A 27,115-nucleotide genomic window follows, 5' to 3' on the forward strand; every position below is an offset into this window, starting at 1 on the left:
TTACATACATCTTGCTGATAAATATTACCGTTCAGACAGACTTGTCCACTTATCACTACACCTATGAATCATACTCATCATCATCGTAGTTTATTGGCTCATCAAATACCAGATTGAAACAAGATATGAGAAATTATCCGTCACAACATGATATTTACCAAGAATAATTGTCTGTTCCCCATTCCCTAATGCGTCACAACATGATATTTACCAAGAATAATTACCGTTCAGACAGACTTGTCCACTTATCACTACACCTATGAATCATACTCATCATCATCGTAATTATCTTTCTTATCATTTGCCACCATACGGCCTAAAGGGTTGGGGAAATTAAAAAAACCATGTGATTAAAAGAAATCTCATATAAAAATATTCAAATTTACTGTTTAACTGAAGTTGCTGATGCAGTCACAACATGATATTTACCAAGAATAATTGTCTGTTCCCCATTCCCTAATGCGCCATTTGAAAAGATAGCTGGATTACAAATTCAGGATGATATGCTTTTTAGAAGTTTGCCCGATTGATTAATAAATGAAAGTAAAGCAAAGTACTTGTATTTCTTTCTCTGAATTCTGCTTTCCATTGCAACTGCAAAACCTTGGGTAGGATAGGTCCAAATAATGAAAAACCATGTCCTTTATTTGTACTAGCCTTTCCTTAAATGCACCTTTTTACTACCACTTTACAATAGTGCCACCATAGACCGCACAATAAAATTAACAGAGATTGTGATATATACTGCTTTTGTTTTGGTTGTGAGTCTCTAAAATATATAATATTGGATGTTCGGTAGTGTATATATATAAGCGGGGTGGTGCCTGCTTGGAGGGTAAGTACATTGCACAAGTAACATATAATAATAGGTATATTCTTTGTCAAGTTATAAGAAATGAGAATAGCTAGGAAATGCTCATATTGTGGAAACTTTGGTCACAATTCAAGGACTTGCAATAACAGTCTCAAAGAGCAATTTCATCTTTTTTCTTCTTCACCTTCATATTTGCCCACAAAAAGGAGTTTCAGAAAGAACTACCTGCCATCATCGCGGACCTCTTTATCAATAGCCTCCTCCTTGCCTACCATGTTTGGTTCAAATGAAATTTCAGATAGTTCCGTAAGAAACGAGCATATATCAACAATCAGACCCAGTAAAAAAGGTTATAATTATACATACTATTGTCTCATGTCTCACCTTACAGATCAGTTTTGTGAGGGTTAAATTAGGTTGAATCCAAAATTCAAAATCTGGCCAAGTGAAGTGAATGCTCCAACTAATGAGAAAATTAAGGATTGACATTTCAACTAATTATGATTTAATTTGAACTATAATTTTAACAATTGATTTATTGATACTACTCACTTTACTCTAGTTATATGAATTTTTTTCTTTACATTTGCTATACTCTAGAATTGTGAATTGTTGCTTGGAAAAGAAATTAACATAATGTACATTTTTTTGTGATCAGGTATGCCGTGGACCGAGGAGGAGCACATGATATTTCTTAGAGGACTTGAGAAGCTTGGGAAGGGTAACTGGAGAGGTATATCTAGAGATTTTGTAACAACAAAAACACCAACCCAGGTAGCTAGTCATGCACAAAAACATTTTCTCCGCCAGTCTCAGAATAGCTTGATCAATAGAAGAAAACACCATCTTAGCCTCCATTATGTAAGTAAATTAAAATATCTCTCCATATAAAAATAGTTACGTGCACAAACCTTACTTTAAACTTCTTTAATTTTCACCATCTTATTCTATATTTAATTTGGCAGGTGGGATGTGAAAAACCAGGAATAAATTTGACTCCAAATGATATCAGCTGCATAAGCCAACTAAGTGGAAGTAGAAATTTTCTTCCTCAGTGGCTTTCTCATCCTCAACATTCAATACTGAAATGGCCTAACTCTTCAACATCAACGGATTGTACTCCTCATAGTGCAGCACCTGATTTAGAACTCAAACTTGCAACTCCCATGCCATTAGAGCTAACAGAGGCATGCTCCCCTTAAGCTAACCAGTAGTGTATGTGACTACTGATTTGGAACAGTTGTGCTAATTTTATTGTGTCACTCACTTTGTGTAGCATTGAATTTCAAGAAATACAATTGAGAATGGAAGTATACCATATTTGAAAGACTAGTTTTAGGATGAACAAGCAAGATATTTGTTCATTGTGCACAACTTGTTTTTTCACCATTGGATCAATCAATTTCATCATTAGATAAAATGATATATGATAGAACTTATTGATCAAATGGTGAAAAACACACCGGTGTATGGTGTAAGACTGTTTTACTTGTGTATGACAAAGTCTATTTTAAAACAATAAAGTGGGAGAGAGTTGCCCAAAGAACCTTTTATCAACAAACAACAATGTTTCACTTTAATAACTTTTTTAGACAGAAATAGTGTGCATTCTTTTTTACTGAAAATAAAATCAAGCACTATATACAAAGAAAACATGTGAATATAAAATAAAAATAATATGACATGTAAAATTTTGAAACTATTAGAGTTCGTATTTGCAATCCAAAATACATAAATATGTATTGTACAACATAGTCAATGACTCAATATTGACAATCTTGTTTCAAGTTATATGTATGCAGACTGCAGTATGCTTCTTAATCAACGGCGAAGCTAGCAAAAAAATTACGCAGGGGCCAACTATAAAGCAACAATAAATATTTTTAAAACCAATATATTAATTTTAAGGATAAAATATGTTTTTAGTCTCATAAACTATAATTTTTTAGGTTTAGTCGTTACAAAAAATGTATTCAATTTTTGTCTCGATTTTTTAAAATTTTACAACAAAAAAAAAGTGTTTTAGTCTTACATTTAATCTATAACAAAAAATTAAGGACTAAAATCAAACAAAATCTTAGAAACTTAACTTAAAAACCGCAAGTGTTGCAGTGACTAAAAACAAATTTAATCCAAAAATTAACCAATACATGAAAAAAATTACAATAATTTTTACTTATATGAAATGTAAATTAAAGCAACAACAAAGAATAAAAATTGGCAATAATTATTTAGAAAAGTTGTGTAAAATGCATTTCAAGAAGCCAAATTTATCCGTAATTGACCGTTTACTAAATAGATTAAAAATGTATTTTCCAATGTAAGCAAATATAGGTTATTTGCAAGAAACTATTGTCCATTTAATTTGTTTTTGACTATTGTCTTAATAATTTTTACTGTTGAAAAGTTTTCTCTATAACTGTTATTGAGACCAGAAGCATCAAAGCAATATAAATAAATCTATCAATCATGTATTAATATTTTTACTTTCTTATTTATGTTAATTTTTGACAATTAGATTTGTTTGGGGTAGCTCAATGTTTATTATTTGAGGTAACCGAATATAATTATATACCAGTCAATTGAAGAATAGTATATATTTTGGGGTAGCCAAGGCTACCCCTTGGTCATGAAGGGCTACGCCCCTGTTCTTAATTTTACACAACCTAGATATTGTGTGCTTTTTATATGAAAAATGATTTTAATAATTGGAGAAAAGTGTGCTGTTAATTTGAACCCTTTATGCTCACAGAATTCAAATTCAGAGGTGTTTAATTAAAATTACTATGGAATGATTTGAGTTCTTGACATTTGCAAGTAATAGTTTGTTATCTCCTATCTGTTATCACTCGGTGAGTGTGATTGTTTTTTTCCCAATCTATACAAACCAATATAACTCATTTATTATATGTACTCCTTTGGTCCCAACTCGTAAGAACACCCACGATTGTAGTTTCTTAATAGGGATTTCTTAAATGGATCTCACGTTACAGATCACTTATTTATAATATTTTAATAAAAGCACTTATTAAGTACTCAATCACTTCAATGAGAGTACACTAATAAGGAATCCAATGAAAAATACTTGAATATGCCACACTAACTTTACATCATTAAACAAAAATAATTTATTTATTAAATTATAAATTACCTCATAATATTTAATTATAATCCTTAAAAAAATTAAATTATAAAATATATATTTATTCGCATGAACTTAAATTTCCGCCACATTTGCTAATAATTTGAAAATGGAAAAATTAACATTACAAATTTTACATTCCTTCGTTAAAAAATAATAATAATAATTTGCATGAATTACATTTTATTTAAAATGACGACGAATAGATAAAATATATTTAAAACAACTATTAATTATTAAAATATTATTTCTTTTGTTAGTGAGACCATATAATATATATTTTATTACTTCTTTTAAACGTGGGACCCATTACTTGTCTAGGAGAGAAATGTCCTTATGTAGTTACCCGTTTCTTAATGGGGACTCATTTTCTCTTCCTCCAATGGGGGGTCCTTAACAGGGGTGGTCCTTATTAACACTACAAGAAATGTTGCATTTTGCCAGGGGCAGAATCCCTGTCAAAATGCAAAAAGCCTTGGCAAATGGACGTTTGCCAGGGGTTTTGCCAGGAGCAGAATCACCAGCAAACCTACTCATCGCAAATTGTCCTGCCAGGGGTTTAGCTCCTGGCAAAATGCGCTCCTGGCATAGGCCTGGCACAACCCCTGGCAAAATGTGTCACACTTTCAGGCGCTTTGCTAGGGGTTAACCCCTGACAAATTGTGTACGACTTTTAAAAAAAAAGAAGGTTTTTTATTTGTTAAAAAAATCAAAATATTAAAATTTAATAATTAAAATAATTTTTAAAAAGAATTTAAATTTTTTTCGAAAATTAATTCAATTTAATTATTAAAATATTTGAAATAAACGTTTTTAAATTGCTTTTTTTAAAAATTGTTTTAATAATAAAAATTGTTTTAATGAGAAACACAAGTAAAGAGAAATTTGATAAATGACCACAAACTATCAAGTAATGAGAAACACACACCCATCATGCTATCCTTTAATTGCTACATATCAGGGGATGTAACACCCCGTTTTCCCAACTTAAAAATTTCATCATAAATCAGAGTATTTAAATCACAAACGGAATGTCACATACTTCTTTAAAACCACAAAATAGATAATAATAATTATCTTTCAAAATTCAACGTCAAAATCTATAATCATGCAGCAGAAAATATTCAACATAATAAAAGTCTTGGCACACAGGCCTTATCAAAAATCTCATAAGTCTTAGTTAATGTTTATTCATAAAAAGTTCATGAAAGCAAGCCCATCCCGTTACATATCAGAGCACCTAGACACAAAGTGAGGAGTCCACTCACGAACGCCTCTAGTCTTTATTACCTGCAAGTTACCCATACGAAGGGCAACATTTTCAAGCAGAAGGGGTGAGATTTCACAGTCAATAAATTAAGCATATAATTCATCAAATGCATTTAACAACATAAAACTTTATTAACATATCAAACATTTATCATTTAGCATCATATCAAATCATAATCATTTATCATCATCAAATATCATCATTAGTTCGTAAACAAATATCATCATAAATCATAATCAAGTATCACCATATATTCAACAACTTAAGACATCATAAACATCAGCATTAATAATCATTTAGTATCATATTATTATCATCATCAATCATAACAAACATCATCATTAAAACATCATCATCAAAACATAAACAAACATCATCAACAAGCATCATAACCATCAACATCATCTAAACGACAACAACATCTTAGACAACTTCAATATGCATGTGGTACCACCAGGGCATTAAGCCCCCTTCGCTAAGGTCATATTTGGACCTGTCGGGCATTAAGCCCCCATCGCTAAGGTCATATTGGGACTTGTCGGGCATTAAGCCCCCATCGCTAACTATGCAACGACACAACGCTAAATGCAACAACGTGAACATCTTATACAACTCCATAATCATGGACAACTTAAATTCTTGCAACTTAGACTGACTCATGCGACTTCCCGACAATAACAATCAACAGCAGTAAACAGCAGCAAGACACAACATATAATAGTGCTCGAATGCATTAACATCATGTAAGGAATGAATTACATCAACAAAATTATCATAAAACATATCATAAATAGACTCATGCAACATTACTAATCATCTCGGTCATATAAACAGACTTCTGTAACATCTGGAAACATCCTAAACAACCCTCATTCGTAATTCTAAGATTAACTCATGACTACACGTGCGAAAGGATCGCATCGGACAACAATTTGGGCAACTAACAGTCTAGCTCGCAATGGCGAGTAACTTGGCTCGCAGTGGCGAGCTCAATGGTCTAGCTCGCAGTGGCGAGGGTTATTGCTCGCAATGGCGAGTGGTGGCTTGCTCGCAATGGCGAGCGATTCTGCTCGCAGTGGCAGGCGGTCTGGGTTGGCTCGCAGTTGCGAGCGATGACAGTTCAGGCTCAGACAGAAACCTAAAAACTTCAACTTTTCATCTACCTTCATGATTCTAACACCAAAACAACATCTAATTAACACCCTAATGTATATCTAAGGTCTGTACACTAATTTTGCATCAATCTAACATCTTTTCATGGTTTAATCATCAAATCGGTCATATAACCCTAATCCCAATTCTCACCAAAACTCAACCTAATCATGTCAAATTCAATTCTCAGAATCATACCCTTAATAATATTGAAAGTTAGTCTCACCCTTACCTGGTAATAGATGAAAATCGACAGCCTCCTCTTTTTCTTCTCTCTTTCTGACTTTTTCTCTCTTTTCTCCAAAAACGTACGTTCTGCCTCCAAACTTTTCTCAACCTAACTCCTTCTATTTATAACCTCACTTCTAATTTCTCTTTACACCTCTAAAAATGCTCTTTTCACATCACATCCCAAATTCTAATATTTTTATTTTATTTCTCAAATCTTATTTTATTAAATAATAAAATAAGTCTCAACACCTCATAACATCTCTAAAAATTATAACGACGCATATATCACATAATTTTCAGATAAATCATATATCTCACATAAACTCACGTAAACCTCATAAATCACTTAAATTCATAAATCATATAAGAATAAATATATTCTAAACTTCATTGAATTAATTAGATAATTAAGACGGGCGTTACAGGAGAAATACACCAAATAAAGATAATGTCTCTGTGTGATAATAATACATGATTTACAATCTTATTTTGTAGTGTGGTATATGATGAATAGAAGAAATGGCATCTAAACTCCAAACTTATTTTGCAGAAGAATATCAACAAAGACTTATCATCGTCTCACATACATTTTACATTTAAGATGAACTACAAAGCATAACATGCTTCCGTACCATTTAGGCCACAACAGGATAGGATGAACAAGTTGCAACACCTGAAATTAAACAAAAATGATTAGCAAAAACAGGTAAGTGCAAAATGACTGTTTTCAGCTCTATATATTCAGAACAAACAACAGCTCTAGCAAGGCCATATTTTCACAAAGACGAAAAGGATTTGAAATTTGTATAATTGATCCTACATAACACAATCTAAAGGCCTTTGCCACAGTTATTTAATCATCAAGATCCAAGACAGAAAAGGACAATTGGGTTTGGTCACTTTAACAATTCTTTAAGAGTTAAGATCCGGGATCCTTACCGCACATATTCTTCCCCATTTCCATTTTGAAGTAGCCATGGTCACCCCATTCACCTCCCCATGAGTTTTTAATGCTCAACATATTCATTGTTGAAGCTTGATGATAGAACAGATCCAAACAACAACAAGGATGACAAGGGAAAAGAGTTAGACCTAATGAAATAAGTTTAATTAAGATGGGAAAGAACATAATTTTTTTCTAAGGTTGAGAGGCATTTTTTCTAAGTGTAAAAAATGAATGTCTCAATGAATGAATGGAACGGTGATGTTATTGTAAAAATTATAGATCTGCAATTTGCCAGGAGCCCAACCAGGAGCTACCCCTGGCAAGGCTCGGTCTCCAACACCATTAAGTAGCCGTAGACCTACAAAAAAGGTGTCAGCAATTTGCCACGAAATTGTGCATTTTGCCTGGGGTTGAGCCCCTGGCATGTCAGCTTTTCAGAATTTTGTCAAATCTTCTGCATAATGCAGAGATTCCCTTGACTTTAGGGGCTCAAATTTGAATTAAATTTTCCCGCCGAAAATTTGCCAGGGGTTACTGCACTTTGCCATGGGTTTGCTCTTGGCTTATGGTGTAGTTTGTAATTGCAATTTGCCAGGGGTTTCCCTGGCAAAATGCAAGATTTTTTGTAGTGTAAGTAAGGATCTCCCATTCGAGATGCGCGCAAATGAGTCGAACAAAATTGATGTATTTGATTTTAAATTTTGGATTAAATATGTCCTAGTATCTTGTGATTGTTTGACTCTTCAAAAATAAAAACTTCACTATCCAACATTGTAAAAAAATACCTCATTCTTCAAAATATCAATTTTTTCTCTTGAAAGTCTGTACCAATTATATCATGTGCACAAGAAGGTGAAACATATATTCTCTCTTTCTAGAGTTTATTGTAGCATTGGATGTAAAAAACCTTGAATTATCTCGTTCAAGGAAGGAGATGCAAACTCAAAGTTTTTTCATGGAGTAGTGACTAGTAGGAGAAAGCTTAATCCTTTGGTGTGTATAAATGTGAATGGAGTTAGGGTGGAAGGAGTAGAAGGTACTTGAGAGCTTACCTTTTAAATCTCTTTATGATGGTGGCGTAAATTCTTGTGTCTTTGTTAATTGAGAAGGAAGTTAAGCGTGCAATTTGGAATTACGATAGTTTCAACTTTCAAGGGTTTCATGGTGTAAATTTTAGTTAGATTTCTAAAAGAATTTTGGGATGATCTTAAAGATGATTTATGTGTTTCTTGAATGAATTTCATGCTAATGGGAGAAAGGTTAAACGGTCTAATTGCATGATCATTGTTTTAGTTCGTAAGGTAGATAATTCCCAACGATTATTTGATTTTAGGCCTGTTTCTCTTGTGGGGTGCATGTGTAAACTCTCGCGAAGGTTTTGGCAAGTAGGCTGAAGAAGGTTATTATGTCAGTGATAATTTGGAGAACCGTGGCATGTTTGTGAAAGGGAAATAGATTCTTGGTGATATTATTATAGCAAACAAAGTGGCTGATGAGACTAAAAAATTATCATTTTTAACATTGATTTCGGGAAAGTTTATGATTCAGTTGACTTGAATTATTTGGAAGGTGTCATGACTAAAATGAACTTTCAAGTAAGATAGAGAAGATGATTGTACCAAAAAAAAAGATAGAGAAGATGGATATTGGAATGTGTAAGAATAGTGAGAACGACGATTCCGGTTAATGGAAGCCCAACTAATGAGTTTCGATTGGAGATCTTTTATCACTTTTTCTTTTTGATGAGTGATATTTGTACAATTAATATTAGACAACTTTTGTGACAACCATTTTTCTTCTCTTGTGATTGGACAAAACAATGGAGAGAGAAAGAAGAAAAGAGTGAATAAAAACACATATGAGTATGAAAGAGAATGTTGTTTAAAAAATTGTCAAGTTTCAAAAACAGTTAAAAAGTGGTTGCATAAATATCATTTACTTTTTTTTTTGCTTACAGCCGAAGATCTTTGACTTTTGCATCAGTCAATGTCAGTTTATTTTCTAGATTTTAGGTTGATGACAACTAACGATTCTCTTTTTAAGGTGACTCATTTGTAATCTGCAAATGATACCTTAATAACGAGGAAGAAAAGGGGAACCACTTTGGTGCCATTAATGGCACCAATGTCACCATACCATTACATCTCCATCACACACACATTCCCACACACATTCACACACATCAATGGCCAGGATTTCTCCAATGGCACCTAAGCTAAGTCACTGAAGTATTTCCCGAAGAAAAGTTGGGCTAATATTTATGTCATCGTTTTGCTTCGGTATCAATAGATGTTGGACTTGAAAGTTAATTTCCCCGAGAGTTTACTTGCGGGGATTAATGCAACTAACTTGTGGTTGGAGGAAGCAGCACAAGTGTTCCATTGTAAGCTTGGCAATACCCCTTTCAAAGATCTTGAGCTTCATCCTCGTCGAATAATTACTACTTTTTTATGTATTTGACTTGTATTTTTGAGATAAATTTTTTTATTATGAGTTTCTTAAACAACATCTTTATGACACTTGTTAACATTGTCGGTAAAAATTTTACTAATAAAATTTTTAACCATTGCTTTTACAACATTGATTAACAAAACTTTTTAATTAAAATCCACTAAAATAAAATGACACGAGAACACCAAATGCAAAACTGTAGGACATGTGTATAATTTTCTTGTTAGGATCATGAACGGTGAGACTGTCTGGTAGGCATATCCGATCAAAAGACTGACATATGACAAGAGCAAGTCATAAATTGTTCATTTATGAAACTTAGGATTTTGGTGGGATTGCGTTCCTCCATTAAATAGAATTCACCTACACCAAATGAATACAGTCCTCACCGTTTAATAACATGAGATGAGATGAGATCTGGAGTGGTGGGAATTGGAAACTAGACATCTTGATAAGTTTGATAACAAGTGCTGCAAAAATAATTTTAAAACTTTGTACTTGTTAAAATGAGAAACTGATATTTCACGTCAAAATTTTTATTCCAATTACAATGTTTGTTTTTGTGATTAATTTGTTATCAAGTGTAAATTATACAAAAAAAAAATAATAATAATAAGAGTGATAGAGATAAACGTATACACTATTATATATTTTATTTGGTCACACTTATCTAAAATGTATACAGAAATTAATCAACATTTATTTATTTTTAAAATTTAATATTCATCTTAGGTTTCTATGTTACTACTTTCCGTTACATAGCATGACTTTTTTTTATGGTGGTCGAGGTTTGAACCTCGGATCTTGCATATATTGTGCATTGTCCATATCAACTAAGCTAAACTCACGAGGACATATACTTAGCATGATTTTATAATAAAGAAATATTGATGTTTTTAGAACAGTGAAAATTAAAAATGAAAAAAAAAAAAAAAAGCACCGTATTGAGAATCTAAATCCATCTTGTCATATTTTTTTTTTTAATAGTTTCCTCTACATTGGAAGAACGAATTGAGGCAATGAAGATTAACAAAAAGGGACCGAAGAACAGAAAGAGAATAATGTAAAACGAAGTTGCATCAACAAAGATGAAGATATATATTGCTAGCTATACTTCATAGTAGCTTATTATAGCTGATACTCTCGAAATGAGTACAGCAACAGGTCTGATATTTTTTTATACACTTGATTAATTGCTAAAATCAAAACCACTCACTAGTGTCCCCAACCTTATTCTGACCCCAGCTAAGCACCCTTGCAAGCCATTCATCGTCAAAATCATCTTCTTCCATATTTTTGTATTCTTCAACATGTTGATTAGCATTTGCATTGGGGTGGAGCTCAACCACCACCGGTGAAATCTCCTCCACCTTGGGTGGCAATGGTGTGGTTGTGGAAGGTTGTTTGGGAAAAGCAATGATCTCTTTGTAGAACTCTTGCATGAGTTCTTCTATTGTTTCTTCTTCGAAATAAAACTCGCTTGCCTCGTCGTCTGAGTCGGGAAGAAGCTCATGGAGCTTTCTGGTGAGAGCTTCGGTGGTACACTCTGTAGTAGTAGCACTCTCTTTTTCCATGAAAAGCTTTCTCTCTCAATCACGTCAAATCAGAACACATGAGGACTAGACACTAGACAAGAGAAGAAGGGTTAAAATATGAGAAGAAAGTGAGATATCACGTTGGCATTATACTAGGTATGGATGGGTGACGTGGCAGGTGTTCTTGTTGTTCTGGGGAAGGTCCATGTGATGTGATGAAACGTACAAGTCATCGCACATGGGACTGATGTCAGTCTAAATAGCATCACCATCACAATTACTAAAATAGTAAATAATAGCGACAATACATTTCAAGAGACCATATTAATTTATGCTTGTAAACTTTAATGAGTCTCCGCTAACCTACGATTTAAGGACATACTACTAAAGGATTGGAACATAACTTTAAAAGGATAATTTTTTTTTTAAAAAGGTCTTGAAAATTTTAAAAGATTTTAGTTATCAAAATTTACAATTTGGATTTCAATAAATTTAAATGATTTAAAATGATTTTGTAGATTTATAAGATTTTAAAAAGATTTTATAAATTTTCAAGATTCATTGAAATAAAATGGTTAATAACACACTCTCTTTGACAGTATTCTTAAATCAGATGGTTAATAATCAATCGAAAGAACACGAGTTTGATTTTGAAGTGAAACGATTATTGATCAAACTATTTCTTTAATCAAACTCCGGATTACCAAGATCTCATTCCTCTACGAACTGAGGGTTAACACAACAAAAAAAAATCAACACTATCACTTAATATTCGTGTAAAATTCGGAAGAGAAATACATATTTAAGAACTCAAAAGTAACTTTTTTGAATTGAAAACAATAATTTTTGCACTTAATGAGTTTGAATATACGACTTTTGAGGTAACATTTTCCAACTTTATTTTGTTTTACTAAAAAAAAGTGATAAGTTTGCCTTTTTAAAAATTGCATATAAGTTTTTCATAATCAACCAAAAGCATTCACAAACACCCTCATTGATATGTCAAACATAGACTTCTAAAAAAATAAAAATAGTTGATGGAGTACACATGTTTGATTTTATCATTTTAATTGAAAATGAATAACATATCCACAATTATCCAAAGACGGTCTAAAATTTGTCAATTTTTTTTTATCAATCATGCATAATTTTTTTTTTGTCCGAATAGCCTAATAATAACGTTCTATCGAATTTAAGGTAGGTCATAATAACATTTTAAGATTTGAATTGTGTCTAACACAAGTCGTGATAAACTGAATTGTAAAGTGAAGACCTAAGATAGGAATTGCAAAGCTCGAAACAACATCATTTACAAGCAAAAGTATTGTTGTCTTCGATCTTGGTGGCAATTGACGATATTTCTCCCTCACTTTCCAGTTCAATTTTTGGAAGTAGTTGGGGTCCATTTAAGAAATTCACATTTATTAATGTATATTTTTCCATACCACTGGTTTAAGATTGAACAATTGACCAATAGTTAAAAAAAATTCAAGCATCTATCGTTATATCACACCTATGTATTGATACCGTGTTTTAAAAATCCGATTATCAATCCAACGGTAATGTATTGGCTTGGGACTTGGGAGTGTGCTCCTCCCTAAAGTCTCAGGTTCGATTCACTCTGATGCCAATTTGGATGGACTAATTTAGTTTCTTAAAAAAAATCCGATTATCAAAAGCAACATTTTTTTACCATGCTTTCATTATTATTATTTTTGGTAATATGTTATGTTTTCACCTTAAACAGTACTATTGGGGTTGTGCATTGATGGATGGACTAATTTAGTTTCTTAAAAAAAATCCGATTATCAAAAGCAACATTTTTTTACCATGCTTTCATTATTATTATTTTTGGTAATATGTTATGTTTTCACCTTAAACAGTACTATTGGGGTTGTGCATTGAAAATGAGACTAGCGTGAGTAAAAAAAATTAGTTAACTTCACACTCATTGTCATGTACTCTCTTTTATTGGTTAAATTTACATGTATCCCACTAAATTTATATGAGACAAACATGATTTGGTGGAACACATAATTTGTAATCAATAAAAGAATATGTTGAAGAGTGTGTGAGCTTCTAGGTAACCTTCTAGATGAAGATCATATGGTCATGGTGATTTCTAGAATGTTCTTTGACTAAAACTCATAACTAATACAATTGTCTCCAACAAACAACAAGGAATGCAGCATGTGAAGTTGTTTGGATTTTCCCAGGCACTAGTTAAAAAAGTAAAAATAGAAATTTTTACTTGAAAACAACAAAGTTTTGACTTTTATAAAATTGAACATACAACTTTTTAACAATTTTTAATGCAAACTTTTTATATTTGTCTCCTTAACTAGTGTTCGGGGACACTAGTTAAAAGAGAAATTCTTAGTTGGTCACGGGACCAAAGCATTTCATTTGGCCACAACCAACCAATATGTGACACCTCATCACATCTAAAGAGGGAAGAAAGAGAAAATGGAAACCGTGAAAGAAGAAGGGAAAAAAAACAAGAGAGAAGATGGCATCCCATCCCACCGAGGAAGAAGAAGTGTCACCGACGACCACGCCGGAAACGACGATGGAGAAGGCGGCGGCGATGTGATGATTCCAAGCTGATTGCAAATGCAACTTTCTTATCAGGCTTTGTAAGTTTTGTTGCAGTTGGAAAATGGAATGTCAGGGGAGGGACGTGTAGTGTTAGGCGGAGGTGGAGAGATTTCTGGTGGCGGAGCAGATGTCGCCGGAATTAACAACGGATGGTGTAAGACTCTTTTGTTGGGAAGTGGGGTTAGTGATGTTAATGTGAATGATGATGATATGATTAAAAAGAATATCAAATGATAATGATGATAAATTTTCATGGTGAAATTTTCTCTACCATTAGTTTAATTCTTGTAGCCAATGCATTTCTTGGTATTGTAATATTGTTGTAGCAGATTCCAAAAAAGAAGGAGGCCATCACCGTCCTCCTCTTTCTCTGGTTTTTCTTCTTCTTTTTTTTTTACATTTTTTTTATAATGTTAATAACAATTTTTCGGAATTTTTCTCTCTCTTGAATTTTAATGAGGTGTCATGTTATGGTTGGTTGTAATCAAACGCAATTTCTTGGTCATGTGTGACCATCTAAGAATTACTCCTGGTTAACATTACCCGTTAAATAATACGTCAATGATCGAAATAACTAATTTTTGTCTCATGTAAATCTTAACACAAAGTTAATCTATTGAGGGCCTCAAACTTCTCAATTCGGCTCGAAAAATTTAAATTCAATATTTTTCTTCAAGATAATTCTCAATTCTGGCCTAAGTGGGAAGTGTCTTGTTAGTAAAGAAATCCACCACCTCGTTCTTCACCAACACCCCATCCAACACTTTGTCTTCCCCTTGTAAAAGGAAACTTGTGAGAAGTGATAATGGAGTATATAACCAATATCAATCTTTTAACCAACACATTTCCGACGAGTTTACACAATAATCAAGTCCGAGCACCGATACCAATTCTATTCATAACAATCATGCACCCACCAGATCCACCAATTCATAACAACAACAAAATTAGAACAAAGAATACAACCACCAAATACTAGATTGGTGCGGGATCCCACTTTTACATACGCTGTCTAATATTAATCAAGTGCTTGAGTATTGGTAGGCCGTAGTATTAACATGACTTTTCTTAAGAAAAGAATTGAATGGAAGAAGGCTGTAATTAATTAAAGCAGATTAAAAAGAGAAAGACATCTACAAAAATTGAATAACATAGTAACAACTATAATTGGAAGAAGGCTCATGCCCATATTGCTAGTGAAGACATTAACCCAGCTCCAAGGAAAAGCATACAATATGATACTAACTGCAGCCTAAAGTTACAACTCATTCTTTTGCTAAGAAAATCAGCTGCTATCAAGTCTACTAAAGCCATATAAACTAAAATTCCTGCTGACAGTGCATCCAATATACCTTCCGCTATGAGTGCTCCAGGACTGTAAGGGTTATAAACTGAAGCAATGCCTGTTCCAATGCCAACACCAATAGGTGTAGTCAGTGCAAAAAAACAAGCCATTATTGTTGTCGATGAGGCCTTGAATTGAGCTTGAGAAATGCACCCTCCAAGTGCAAACCCTTCAAAAAACTGATGGAAAGATAATGCAGCAATTAGAGGCCTTATGGCACAAGGGCTTTGTGAAACTCCCAAAGACAGCCCAATAATCACAGAATGTGATACGATCCCAAGCTCTAACACCTGCAATGCACACGTATGAAGTACACGTGTCATGTTTGTCATCTTCACAAAGGACAGTGTATACTATATACAAATGAATGGTGATCTTTTTAAGGTATTTTCAAGGATCATTTTATTTCCCCCCTTTATTATTTCCTATCAAAATTATACTTATACATGATTTTTTTTCCTATTTTCACATAAAGTATGAGCACTGCTGATTTAGAAAGAAAAAAAAAAAGTGTGAGCACTGATGAAGAGAAAAAAAGGTAAATATTAATTTATGCCCTAAGCCAGTCCCTTATATTATATACAATTGTAAAATCTCAATTATGCAGGTCCATCTATTTGGATCTACTGCTAAATAGATTCCTAGCAACGAATCTTGTTAACATTTTACAAATTATTAAAATTTTGCAATTAGAGGGGTCATTGTGAAACATCATATGTGACTTAATTGATAAAGTTGATTTATCAAACAAAAATAAATAAACTATCAATTTAATCATTAAACTATCACTCTCACTTCAATTGCGTCTCTATACTATGTAAATATAATAAGTGCCTGTTTGGTATAGTGGTGGGAGCATAAATACCACTTCCCAATGCTAACCTACCGTGATTTTTGTGAACCTTAAAATTGTAGCTTTGGCCAAAACGTGGGTACATGCTTGATCCACTGCTGTAACAAACAGAGGCTAAGTAGTCCTTAAACTATGTAAAATTTATCAATTTAGTCTTTGCTATTAAAATGTTACAGACTAAATTGATGAATTTAGTATAATTTATGAATTATTTATTAGATTTAAATAATCTAGGAACTAAATTAAAGATTAAAGAGATGGTGATAGTTCATGGACTGATTAAAATACCTTGATAAAGTTGAGTATCACTTAAAGCCTTTTGCCATGATTAGTTGAAAATATTGCACTCACCGCTCATAGTATGATATGTTTACTTTATATGACAATGCAATCTTTTTACTAATTGAGTTGAATTCATGTGTTTTGTAATTGTAAAACAGAGGAAGTGAATACATAATAAAACAGAACAATAAAAACTAAATTTTTATAAATCTTTTGTAAATAAAATATATACCTGAGAAACAACGACGTGTCGTACATCAGTTTCTTCATTAGAAGCAATGAGTGCATGTGAATGATCATGGCCATGTTCCTTCACAATACCACCACCATCACATGCATCATTACCATGAGGATGACTATGTCTATGATGCGCCGCGTGTGCATGCATCCCCACAATATGCATTCCACCACTCTCCTCTTCTCCAAAAACCTTCCCTACATTCCCTTCTTCCGAAGTTCCAACCCTAGCTTGCTCATCCACCGCACGATTCATCCCTTGTTTCCTTTCATAATACTGAGTCCCAACGAAATCAAGCAAAAGAGTAAACAACGCCGCCATCATCGCGAAAAAACCTGTAAACGGAAACTTTGACCATGGAAACTCCGGTAAGCAAGGACTGTTAAGCGCTTCTGTTGCATCCGATAACATGTGGACGAATCCTGTAGCAAGAATTACACCGGCAGCAAAGGCTTTTGCAGCGACGAAGAGGTTTCCGTCCGTGCGAAGATATCTGCGATGTTTTCCGATGAGAGGAATTGCGATTCCCGCCATTCCGGCTAAGAGGATTGATGCCATGGCGATGAATTTGAGAACAAAAGCCGCGGACTCGTCTCGGCATAGGTCCGATTCAGCACCTCCGCATGTTGAGTTCGTCATTGATTCTTTGAATTTGATGAACGATTCCTTTTCTATGAAATTGAATTGAAATTAATTAGGGATTTCAAAACAAGAAAAGGAAAGAAAAAAAAAACAGAAAAATGCATGAAGAAAGAAAGTATTACCAGAGAAGAAGCGAGTTTTTTGAATGAGGTATTGAAGCAGTAACTGCCAGAGATCCTGAAATGAAAAGGAAAAGGAGTGATTGCGAATTTATATTGAAAGCGGTGAAGAAAAAACAAAGAAGGAAGAGAGAAAGGATTAATGGGAACGAACCTCGAGAAAAATCATGGATAATTAAAGAAAAAAAAAAGAGGAAAATGGTTATATGGTTTGTTATTATAGGATTGGATGAAGAGAAGAGAAGAGAAAGTTTAAATAAAAAGGGGTTAAATGATGAGCGATTGTTGAAGAAAGAATTGAAGAAGAGTGTCGACATATTGAGGACAGAGGAGAGGTAGAAGAAGAGATAGATGGTTCGGTTGTGAATTTTTTGCAATGAAATGAGTGTGATAGTGTCGACATTTTTTCATCACCTCTCTATCTATCTAATACTTCTCGTTTTCGTTTTTTATTCTACCTCTATCCAAATAAAACGACAATTTTCTTTTAAGAGGGGAAATTTATCTATTTGTTTATTTCTGTACAATTTTCAATTATTTATTTATTTATTTTAATATTTTTACTACGAGAGAGAATATATCTGGTTGTGACCATTTTTACTTAACTCATCTGCTTGTTGCGACTGATTTTACTCGGTGTTCTTAGGCTCTGTTTGGTAAAAATAGCGAATAGCTGATAAGCTAGCTGATAGCTTTTAGCTGATAAGCTAGCTGATAGCTTATAGCTGATGACTGATGACTGATAGCTGATAAGCTAACTAGAGTGTTTGGTAAAACTAGCGGTTCAATTAGCTGATAAATGTAAAATGACATAAAGGGCATTCTTAATTCATAATAAAATTTATATCAATTAATATTTAAATATTTGTAATTTCATCATCTAAATTTTCTTTAAAAAAGTACTTTAAATTTATTAATTTAATATATCTTTTATATTATATATTAAATTAAAATTTATTCACTAAAAAAAATACAACGAAAGGTCAGAGAATAAAAAAAATAACACTAATAACTTATATATTTTTCCGTCAGAGGATATATTGTATATTTTTTTTTGAAGTAACACTTATATTATATTGTTCCGTGAAAAAAAAAAGGTATATTGTAGTATAAAGAAAATTAGAAACAAAGTCTGTTGGTGTAATAAACGTGGTATTTTAAATTATAGATGTAATAAAATATAATGGGTAAACATGGATTTTACATAAAAAAGTAAGGGTAAAAATGGAACAAAATATGATAAGCTAAAAGTTATAAGCTCAAACGCTACTTGAAGTAGATTCTGAAAAATAGCTTATAAGCTCCTGAAATAAGCTATAAGCTCGTTGTAAAAAGCGTTACCAAACAGATTTATTTTTTGTTAGACGAGCTTATAAGCTATGAGCTAAAAGCTAAAAGCTCTTTTTTGGTGTTACCAAACAGAACCTTATTCTTTGTCTCGCTTTCATGTGTAAAGTGGTTAATAAATAAACAATACTATGATTTTATAGTTTCAAAATTTTGATTAACTTTTTTTCTAATAAAAAGTTTACATATGCTTTTGCAAATATGATAAAAAAAATTGTTGAGATCCAGGCTTTCTAAAAGAGTATCTGTTTAGCTCTTAATCTTATTTGGCTCTTTTGTGTGTGGGTGATTTAGATTGAAAGAAATACTTATGTTTTTTTTTTAAAAAAGGAGGCTTCGTTGCAACAATTACTTGATAAAATTAATCTGCAATCTTATTGGTGGTTAAAAACAAATCGTCCAAATTTTGCTTTTGCGTATCATTTGTGGTGGCTTAACTCATCATCTTTTTGGGTGTTCAGTTGTAATGATGTGGTTTTTCACATTTTTCTTCTATGAGTGAGATTATAAACTCATTCTATGTTGACACTGTTTTTTCTTTTGACAAAATTCTATGTTGACACTATTAGTATCATGTGATTGATTTGTCTAGATTTTTGTTGGTTGTGGATTTTTATTCTTAGTCTTCCTCCTATTTGATTGGGTTGAGTGATCTTAATAGGAAGATAGATAGTTTTCTAACGTTGTTTTAATTTTGCTTTTCCTTTCTTTTAATGTAAGAAATATTGTTTTCTTTTGGTGACTTACTTCTTTTACTCATTATTTGTATATACTTTTTTTGGAAGATTTCATATTTTTTTATATATGTATATATATATTTGTCATTAAATCTTGCATCCCCTGCATCTATATCATACTAATGTGTTTGTTGCTCTTATTGGCGAAAATGGTGACACAAACCGAGAACAACTAAAACGCCTTAATACAGTACTCTCAAGTCTTACAAAATTCCTCATCAGTCGGGTCCTCCAACTTATTGCACTTACTAAGGTGTTTCTTGTACAGTTTCTTCAAGTTAGGATACTAATATTCCCACCCCACTGTGCGCATGTCTCCTCATTAGCCTCCTCCTCTGACATCCTTAATTAAGTCTTCAACAACTCAATACCTAACTCGTAACTACACTCGTCGTAATGCACGAGCCTCCCTTTGATAGGGATGTGTAAAAGACACACCACATCATTAAGTGTAACAATCATCTCCTCAACAGGCAGATGAAAGATGTTGGTCTCTTCGTGCCACCCATTATAAATGAGTGGGGCGAAACCAGACCCATTAACTCGATCTCATAACCAATTTGCTTCCAATCCCAGGGTAGCCAACTTGTCAGCCCTAAGCTTCTTCCTGTGCGAGAAAGGGGTCAACTTATGCTTCCACTGAAACTGGGATACAAAAAAGAAAACAAACAAACAACAAACCGTTAAAAATATAAACATTTGAATAACTAAAAAATAAACATTTTAACATAACAATTAAATTGTAAATAAACATTAATTAAAATAAACACTTTAATATAATAATTAAATTGTTAAAAAACAATAATTAAAATAAACATATAAACATTTTAAGATAACAATTGAATCTTTAAAAAACAGTAATTAAATAAAATTAAACTTACTACGATGTCAGTCCAATGCAAGGAGGCTTTGTGTCTACCAAAACTCGGTAGAAGCGATAGGTTAGTCGGGTCCCCAGGAAAACCCTCTGGTCCGGGTGCAACCTCCGGTATTGCCTGTTGTTCAGTCTAACCCTCGTGATGCGGAGGCTTCAACCTCACCGTCCTCATGTTGAGGCTGCTCATACTGAGGCTCCTCACGATGTTGCTCATTAACATCCAAAAATTCTAACAATTTCTTCAACCCTAAAAACCTAACATTTCACAGTTTTATCAAAAAAAATTAACATTTAAAAAAAAAGGCAATCCAAAAGGATCATAAGCACTTAGTTGTAGTTGAAGTAGAAATTGAAGTTGATTTGATTGAGGTTGATAAAATTCGCACAATTTGAAAGAAAATTTGATTTCTTAGGTTTTGAAACAATGGTTTTTGTTTTAGCCTATGAGTTAAGTCACGCTAGTTTTGAGCATGAGATAACTCACATTAAATATTAAAGTGATTTAAGTCATGCTGAATTTACCACAGTTAACTTAAGTTTCAGGTGAGAGGGAACAAAATTGTTTGTGAGAATAACAATTTTCAACATGTTGGATCATAAAAAAGCCCAAGTATGCACAAGTTCACAACAGCAAAGAAGGGAGTAATTTAGCTCGTCAAATCTGACTGCGCAGAAATTTACTCCATCGAGAACGAGAAAACCAACGTGGGAGTGGGTCCTACCAGAATCAAACTGAATCAAAACCTCCAACACGACCACGACGAAAAAACGAACAAACCAGTTTGGTTTCGTTTCTATCGTAGTTTCCGAAGTAAGGAAGGAAGTCAAATCAAGATCAAAACCCACCCCAAAAAAACTACCTCAACGACAACAATATTGCCTCTGCTTTCACAGAGCCGCACTCTCTTTTGTTCTGTTCTGTTTATGTTTCTTTCTTTTGGTTGGTGAAGTTAAGTGATAAAGAGGAGAATGATGGATTATGTAACGAATCACCGGTTCAAAAGGTGGAAGAGAAATCATCGCACATGGGGTGCAACTGCAACATTTTTCTGTTGCATGTGCTTATTCTTTTTTACTCCTACAATCCCTCGTTCTCCCAATCAACACCAATTTGCTGACGTGCGCAATCTTCTTGGTAACCACCTACTTCTTTGTACTCAGAATTATATTTTGTTCTGTTTGATTGCTTCTTCATGATATTTATCGGTTTCAACAGGAGTACCAAACACATTGAACGTGATGTCAAATTTCCCATTTTTAGTTGTGGGTGTTTTGGGCTTTGTTTTTGCCTTGGATGGAACTTTCTTCAACATAAGGTTTTGTTTTGTCCATTCCCGCGATTCTATTCTTAATTAGTTACTAATCACAAAGTGTTTTTAGCTAATGCTAACATTGCTTGTTTGTAATTGTCTTAGTTCTCAAGGAGAGGTGTGGAGTTGGGTAGTATTCTACAGTGGAATGATAGGTGTGGCTTTTGGTTCAGCTTATTACCATTTGAAGCCTGATAACAATCGCGTCTTGTGGGACACTTTACCGGTTAGTGTTACATTACAATTCATCTTAGCACATGTTTGATTTTGCTATGTCAAAAATTGATTTTAGTTAAAAGTGAGATGAATGTAAATGGTTTATGTTTGGATACATTTATGTAAAAGTGAGTTGAACAATGAATTTCAGTGTAAAAATTGTGTTTAGACTCAAAAGCGACAAATACTAGCTTCAGGTTTGAATCAATTCTCGAGGCAAAATCAATTTCACTTGAGAACAGCCAAACATGTCAAAATCAATTTTATTCCTCTGAAATCAATTATGCATGCTCCAAACATGGATTCAAACTTATGTGTTTGTTTCTTTCTACAAAACTTGATTTTGAATAAATTGATTATTTAAATTTGATTCTAGTTAAGAGTAAGTTGAATGTAAAATGATTGACGTTTTGATACATTTACATAAAGTGGGTTGGACAATAGCTTTGAGGATAAAAATCATTTGTAGAGGCAAAAACTTCAAGTTCAAACTTCAAATTAGAATTGATTCCGAAGGTAAATTCAATTTTATTGGAGAACATCCAAACATGTCTCATTCAAAACAAACATAACTAAAGGGGTTCTCGGGTACTGGTAAACCCAATCTTTCAACACAATTTGAATTGTTTGGTTTGTATTTTTTGTAGTTTGGATTGAACTCGAACCAACCAACCAAGCAAACTTGAAGTGGTTTGGTTCGGCTAACATGCTTATTATCACGAATTCAATCTGTTCAAAGAAAATTGTAAATTTGTTATTGTTGTACATCTCGTTGAAGAATTTCATGTTAAATCCAGAAGTGCTCACATTTGGGTTCAAAGTGTTGGAACTTTAAATTATGAAATTTAGTCTAAATATTATACATTTTCGTGGAATAGAATGTCAATTTTTTTTTTTTTTTGTATTTTAAAAATAATTTATGTATCATGAACCTAACACCTGAATCAACTCAATGTTTGGGTTTGACAAAAAAATACTATTTTTTATCCAACTTAAACCGATTGATTTTGATTAGATCGGAAAACGGGTTTGATCAAAATCAACCAACCTGACGCATGGTTACCACTTACCCATACATCTAAGTATATTCTTTGGTTCTCTACTTCTCTTTGTTTATTCTTCTAATTTCTTATCTTTTCTCTCATTAAGATGATGGTGGCCTTCTCCTCGCTTATGTCTTGTTTGATTTGTGAGAGATTCGGCCAGAGGGCTGGTTTGTGTTGTATGTCTGCACTCTTAGTTTCTGCCATTCTTTGTGTACTTCATGAACGGTTAGTTTCTATTCGTGTGTGTTTTTTATTTTATTTTGTACCTATTTTGTACATCAAGTTATTGATGTCTTCAAGTTTTGCGCTGAATTCTGTATGCTAGTTGGTTGGTTGCAGAATTTATAATGATATCCGGTTCTGCATGATGTTCCAGTTGATTCTGCCTCTAGCTATTCCGGCAGTAGCATTTATGTACCGCTCCAAATATACTCACTCAGGATACTGGTTTTTGTCCACAGGTAACTAAACCCTGAATGTTTGTAATTCTTCTGTCTTGCTTAACAAAGCTTTTTTTTTTGTAAACTTCAAATAATTCATGCAAAGTAAGTGCATGTTTGGATTGAGAGTGAGTTTTGGCATAATCACACTGTGCCACCGTGATTTTGGCAAATACTACATTTTGGAGCTTCGACAAAATCACGGTGCCAGTGTGATTTCGCCAAACTCCACCAGTCCAAATATGTACTAAGTTTTCATGTTAGTGTATGCGGGATGAACTGCCCTAGATACTTCTATAAAATAAATTTTATGTGGAGCCTTTGTTTTCAGTGACTTGGATAAATGCTTCAATCTTATTGCTTTGTTTGTTTAGTGTTTATAACCTCGCTTATGACCTGCCGTCATTGCTCTGATGAAGGTAGTAAATGCAATTAAAATGGTTTGAGCTCAAGAAAAATGTCTGTGGTTCTCATTGATTGAAATTGGTAATACAAGGTTATAAGTAGACTATAGAGTTATGACAGATAACCAACCAAACCACCCTTTCACTACTTTGTTAACAATTTTGGTAAAATAAAAAACTACTTTGTTAACAACTTTAACTAATTACATTGCATAAATACATCTGTATGTGTGCGGCGTGCGTCATATACAGCTTTTGAAATACATTCTCTGCTCATCTGGTTTGGGTCGATATCTCACTCAAATTTTTGAATGATTGAAATGAGAAGGGAACTACCATTCCACCTCTTAGTTACGATTGTTATACTGGATGCCTTTTAAGGATTTTGTATTTGAATAGAACCTATAGGTATTTATTTTTACATTGGTTGGCATTTGAGAAACAAAGAATTTCTTCTATTTGATTAACCTTAAGATTCAAGTAGAAATTCTGTTTTATTGTGCAAAGAAGAAATATAGAAATCTTATCAAAAAGAGGCTTCAAGCCATGATGTAGTCCAGTATTGAAGTTGCATCCGCAATCGTGTTCTGGCTTTTAAATATTATGGTGTAATTGAGTATTTATAAGCCCTGGAACTTCTCGTGTTAGGAGCTTAAAACACACATCAAATAAAGACTAGTAGGATTCAACTAGAAATTCTGCCTGATTGTGCAAATTAGAAATATAGAAACCTTATCAACGGCGCTTCAACTTTAAGTCATGATGGAGTTGAGTACTGAAGTTGCATCAACAATTGCATTCTGCATTTACATATTGTGTGATTTGGAATATAGTTTCTGATTTGATGTGTTTTAAGTTCCAAACATGAGGTGTTCCAGGGCTTGTCGATACTCAATGCCGATGTCTTTCTACTTCTATATTTTTTTAAGATTCAAGTAGAAATTCTGCTCTATTGTGCAAAGAAGAAATATATAAATCTCATCAAAGAGGCTTCAAGTCATGATGGAGTCTAGTATTGAAGTTGTATCAACAACCGTGTTCTGGCTTTTAAATATTGTGGTGTGATTGAGTATTGATTAGCCCTGGGACTTCTCATGTAAGGAACTTAAAACCTACATCAAATCAAAACTAGTAGGATTCAACCAGAAATTCTGCCCGATTGTGCAAATAAGAAATACAGTAACCTTATCAAAGATGCTTTAACTTCAAGTCATGATGGTGTCGAGTAATGATGTTGCATCGACAATTGCATCCTGCGTTTAAATATTGTGGCGTGGTTTGGATTTGGAATATAGTTTCTGATTTGATGTGTTCTAAGTTCCAAACACGAGGAGTTCCAGGGCTTGTCATTACTCAATGATGTATTAATGTCTTTCTACTTTTATAGGTTTTAAGATTTCAGACTTATTTATACAGACTCACAATATGCTTGATTAGTTCTGAAGGTCAAGATCTATTTTTTCATGTTTCTATGGTATATCTCCTATGTTTTGTGCAAGCCCTCAGTTTTAATATATCCACCATACTTCCATAATTGCTTGCAACAGACTCTTCTCAACACACACTCGTTAGCTGGTTCAAATGCCAATGGGTCCCACTAAATTTATGTGGGACCTACATGATTTAGGGAGACCCGTTTGAATTTCAACCAATTAGAGAGTGTATGTTGAGAAGAATGTGATAGAGTTTGTTGGTAGCACTCCTCACTTCTATATTACTTTGTCTTATTGTCTGCGAACAGCTCTTACCACCTATTGCACACAGTTAGCTTAAGTAGAATTGTGGTTTTAATATTAATGCTCTAGTACTATTTTATATTTTCAATCTTTTTCCCCTTCTTTTAGCTTGTATCTGTTAATGAACGAATATTAAACAACCAAGTTCGCTTAATTATTGTGAATATGTTTTGAAACTATAACATTTTTGGCACAGGGATTTATCTGCTGGCAAAATTTGAAGGTGTTACTGACAGGAAATTGTGCCGTATAAGTACCTACTTTATCACTGGGCATTCGTTAGAGCACCTGTGTTTAGCGCTGATCCCAATTTCTCTAAGCATAATGCTCATCTACAGGGAACTCAAGTTTCAAAGGTATTTTATCAAAATGGTTCCTTATAGAAACTGGCTTATCAAATAATCTTGCTATTCTATTCATAAATGAATTGTATTTTTCACCTCTTCAAACTGGCTTGATGACAGGTTAGTTGATCTTAAAGATCGGCCGTGACAAGTCATAGAGAATCGATGATTGTTCAACTGTTTTGGAGCCTAAAGTTATCGCAGTAGCGTGATCAGTAAAAGCGCCTACCTATTATGAAAACCATGGTCAGATACCCCTAATTGAAGTTCTATTGCGTAACTTGGAAGCCTAACTCGTTTAGCTGTATAGTGAGGTCAAATTCCTTTATCTGTATATGACACAATTACTGTTAACATCAAATTGCACTTGAATTTTTATTTTTTGTCATTGATCATTGACCTTGTGAATATTGGCACTATTGTCAGAGCATATTGATTCATCAATGTGATTATGTGAGGCATTGAAAATTCTGAATTTAGTCTGTATTTAGTTTGTATTCATTCTAATATTTTTGTTTTTAATTTGTTTTTGTTTGATGTGAGAACAACTAACATGGCAGAGTAGAATGGTTTGTTAACTTGTGATCTACTTAAGATTATGATCTTTTATTCTATATTTTCTGTTTGGATTTATTAATTATTGATGAATCCAACAGGATTCAAATAAAATAAAAAAATCATGGCACGTGTTGGCAGTTATAGACTACTTGGCAAATATATGCTTCCTTCACATGCTATTGCTTTGTCATTTTGAATAACTTATGTCTGCTTTCTTTATTGATGCTCAGTCTTAACACATTCATAACCATGTGGCTGTTTATTTATTTGTATTCCTTCGGTGATGTTTCATTTTCTTTTGGTCCATTTTGGGAAGATCAAATTTGTTGTTTAGAGTCTGTTTTCTATTTTCTATTTGGGTTATTTTATATTTGCTTAAAGGAAGAGATATACACACATGCTTTGGGTTCATTAGTCATCAATTGAATTCGTTAATGTGGTTGGTTTTAAAGGCACACGAAATTTACCATTATGGTAACTGC

At 33.2% G+C, this 27,115-nt stretch overlaps 3 protein-coding genes and 1 long non-coding RNA gene across 4 annotated transcripts; 2 read left to right on the forward strand and 2 right to left on the reverse strand.

The window, feature by feature from the left end:
* Positions 1-312: 312 nt before the first annotated feature.
* On the forward strand, positions 313-2,129 carry LOC146942253 (transcription factor MYBS3-like). The gene is made up of 3 exons (XM_085756191.1): positions 313-1,163; positions 1,473-1,675; positions 1,780-2,129. Exons 1-3 carry the CDS (start codon positions 896-898, stop codon positions 2,014-2,016), a joined length of 708 nt encoding a protein of 235 aa, XP_085612317.1. The 5' UTR covers positions 313-895; the 3' UTR covers positions 2,017-2,129.
* Positions 2,130-7,049: 4,920 nt separating this feature from the next.
* Positions 7,050-7,918, reverse strand: LOC146942254 (uncharacterized). Its single transcript, XR_015033550.1, has 2 exons — positions 7,549-7,918; positions 7,050-7,282 (listed from the first exon to the last, which is right to left on the reverse strand). It is a non-coding gene; the product is annotated as an uncharacterized LOC146942254 (long non-coding RNA).
* Positions 7,919-15,219: 7,301 nt separating this feature from the next.
* Positions 15,220-17,849, reverse strand: LOC146942255 (zinc transporter 4, chloroplastic-like). The gene is made up of 4 exons (XM_085756192.1): positions 17,773-17,849; positions 17,622-17,676; positions 16,852-17,528; positions 15,220-15,774 (listed from the first exon to the last, which is right to left on the reverse strand). The coding sequence occupies exons 1-4, from the start codon at positions 17,785-17,787 to the stop codon at positions 15,319-15,321; spliced, it is 1,203 nt and encodes a 400-aa protein (XP_085612318.1). The 5' UTR covers positions 17,788-17,849; the 3' UTR covers positions 15,220-15,318.
* Positions 17,850-21,349: 3,500 nt separating this feature from the next.
* Positions 21,350-26,550, forward strand: LOC146942256 (uncharacterized). Its single transcript, XM_085756193.1, has 7 exons — positions 21,350-21,714; positions 21,796-21,895; positions 21,995-22,115; positions 23,255-23,376; positions 23,491-23,612; positions 25,928-26,087; positions 26,196-26,550. The coding sequence occupies exons 1-7, from the start codon at positions 21,549-21,551 to the stop codon at positions 26,221-26,223; spliced, it is 819 nt and encodes a 272-aa protein (XP_085612319.1). The 5' UTR covers positions 21,350-21,548; the 3' UTR covers positions 26,224-26,550.
* The last annotated feature ends 565 nt before the right edge of the window (positions 26,551-27,115 follow it).

The sequence above is a fragment of the Medicago sativa genome, chromosome 3, assembly GCF_051527215.1.
Source record: "Medicago sativa cultivar Bolivia chromosome 3, Bolivia_mono, whole genome shotgun sequence".
Lineage (NCBI taxonomy): Eukaryota > Viridiplantae > Streptophyta > Magnoliopsida > Fabales > Fabaceae > Medicago > Medicago sativa.

What these genes read in the sequence shown, in the direction of transcription:
- LOC146942253 (XM_085756191.1), top strand. Translation starts at nt 896, where the DNA reads ATGAGAATAGCTAGGAAATGCTCATATTGTGGAAACTTTGGTCACAAT. An exon ending in AATCAGACCCAGTAAAAAAG is followed by an intron (nt 1,164 to 1,472) that starts GTTATAATTATA and finishes TTTTGTGATCAG; the next exon opens with GTATGCCGTGGACCGAGGAG. An exon ending in ACCATCTTAGCCTCCATTAT is followed by an intron (nt 1,676 to 1,779) that starts GTAAGTAAATTA and finishes TTAATTTGGCAG; the next exon opens with GTGGGATGTGAAAAACCAGG.
- LOC146942255 (XM_085756192.1), bottom strand. An exon ending in AAAAACTCGCTTCTTCTCTG is followed by an intron (nt 17,529 to 17,621) that starts GTAATACTTTCT and finishes TCAATTTCATAG; the next exon opens with AAAAGGAATCGTTCATCAAA. An exon ending in GACACGTCGTTGTTTCTCAG is followed by an intron (nt 15,775 to 16,851) that starts GTATATATTTTA and finishes TGTGCATTGCAG; the next exon opens with GTGTTAGAGCTTGGGATCGT.
- LOC146942256 (XM_085756193.1), top strand. Translation starts at nt 21,549, where the DNA reads ATGATGGATTATGTAACGAATCACCGGTTCAAAAGGTGGAAGAGAAAT. An exon ending in GGAACTTTCTTCAACATAAG is followed by an intron (nt 21,896 to 21,994) that starts GTTTTGTTTTGT and finishes TAATTGTCTTAG; the next exon opens with TTCTCAAGGAGAGGTGTGGA. An exon ending in TCTTGTGGGACACTTTACCG is followed by an intron (nt 22,116 to 23,254) that starts GTTAGTGTTACA and finishes TCTCTCATTAAG; the next exon opens with ATGATGGTGGCCTTCTCCTC.